Source organism: Penaeus monodon, chromosome 15 (genome assembly GCF_015228065.2).
Source record: "Penaeus monodon isolate SGIC_2016 chromosome 15, NSTDA_Pmon_1, whole genome shotgun sequence".
NCBI classification, from domain to species: domain Eukaryota; kingdom Metazoa; phylum Arthropoda; class Malacostraca; order Decapoda; family Penaeidae; genus Penaeus; species Penaeus monodon.
This window is the reverse complement of record NC_051400.1, coordinates 19,720,677-19,721,153: the sequence shown is the minus strand read 5'-3', so window position 1 is coordinate 19,721,153 and position 477 is coordinate 19,720,677. Positions and strand designations below refer to the sequence as shown.

At 32.9% G+C, this 477-nt stretch overlaps 1 protein-coding gene across 1 annotated transcript in view; it reads left to right on the top strand.

Moving 5' to 3' along the window:
• Window positions 1–477, top strand: part of LOC119581803 (protein polybromo-1-like) — a gene marked incomplete at both ends in the record, with an annotated part of 78,095 nt that overhangs the window by 1,724 nt on the left and 75,894 nt on the right. Inside the window, 1 exon segment of the mRNA XM_037929934.1 lies at window positions 178–431. Within this exon segment, the coding sequence (XP_037785862.1) occupies window positions 178–431 (254 nt within the window).

Genomic DNA, 477 nt, shown 5'->3' with positions numbered 1-477 from the left:
CATAGCCACTGTATGTTTACATATAACTATATTTCTCACCAAGTGGTTTGTAAATAAGCATTTCAGCCGATTCTTTCTTGATTATGGAAATGAATCATTCTTCGAACATTTAAACACTTAGAACTCCCTACTGACAGTAAATCTGACTTCAGCATTTGAATTTTCTGTATTCCACAGAAATATCCAGATTACTACCAGTACATTGACAACCCAATTGACTTGAAGATTATTGCACAAAATATTCAAGCTGGCATCTACAAGAGTCTTGATGATTTACATGAAGATTTTAATCTGATGTTCAATAATGCGTGTGTTTTTAATGAACCTGGATCACGCATTTTCAAAGATGCAAGAACTCTCAAGAAATTAGTTCAGTTAAGAAAAGGTGACCTGTTACAAATTCTGAATGCAAAGAAGAGCGTCCGATTAAGGTATGTTTTAAGTATCCAGTAACTATGAAGAAGTAAAATATATACA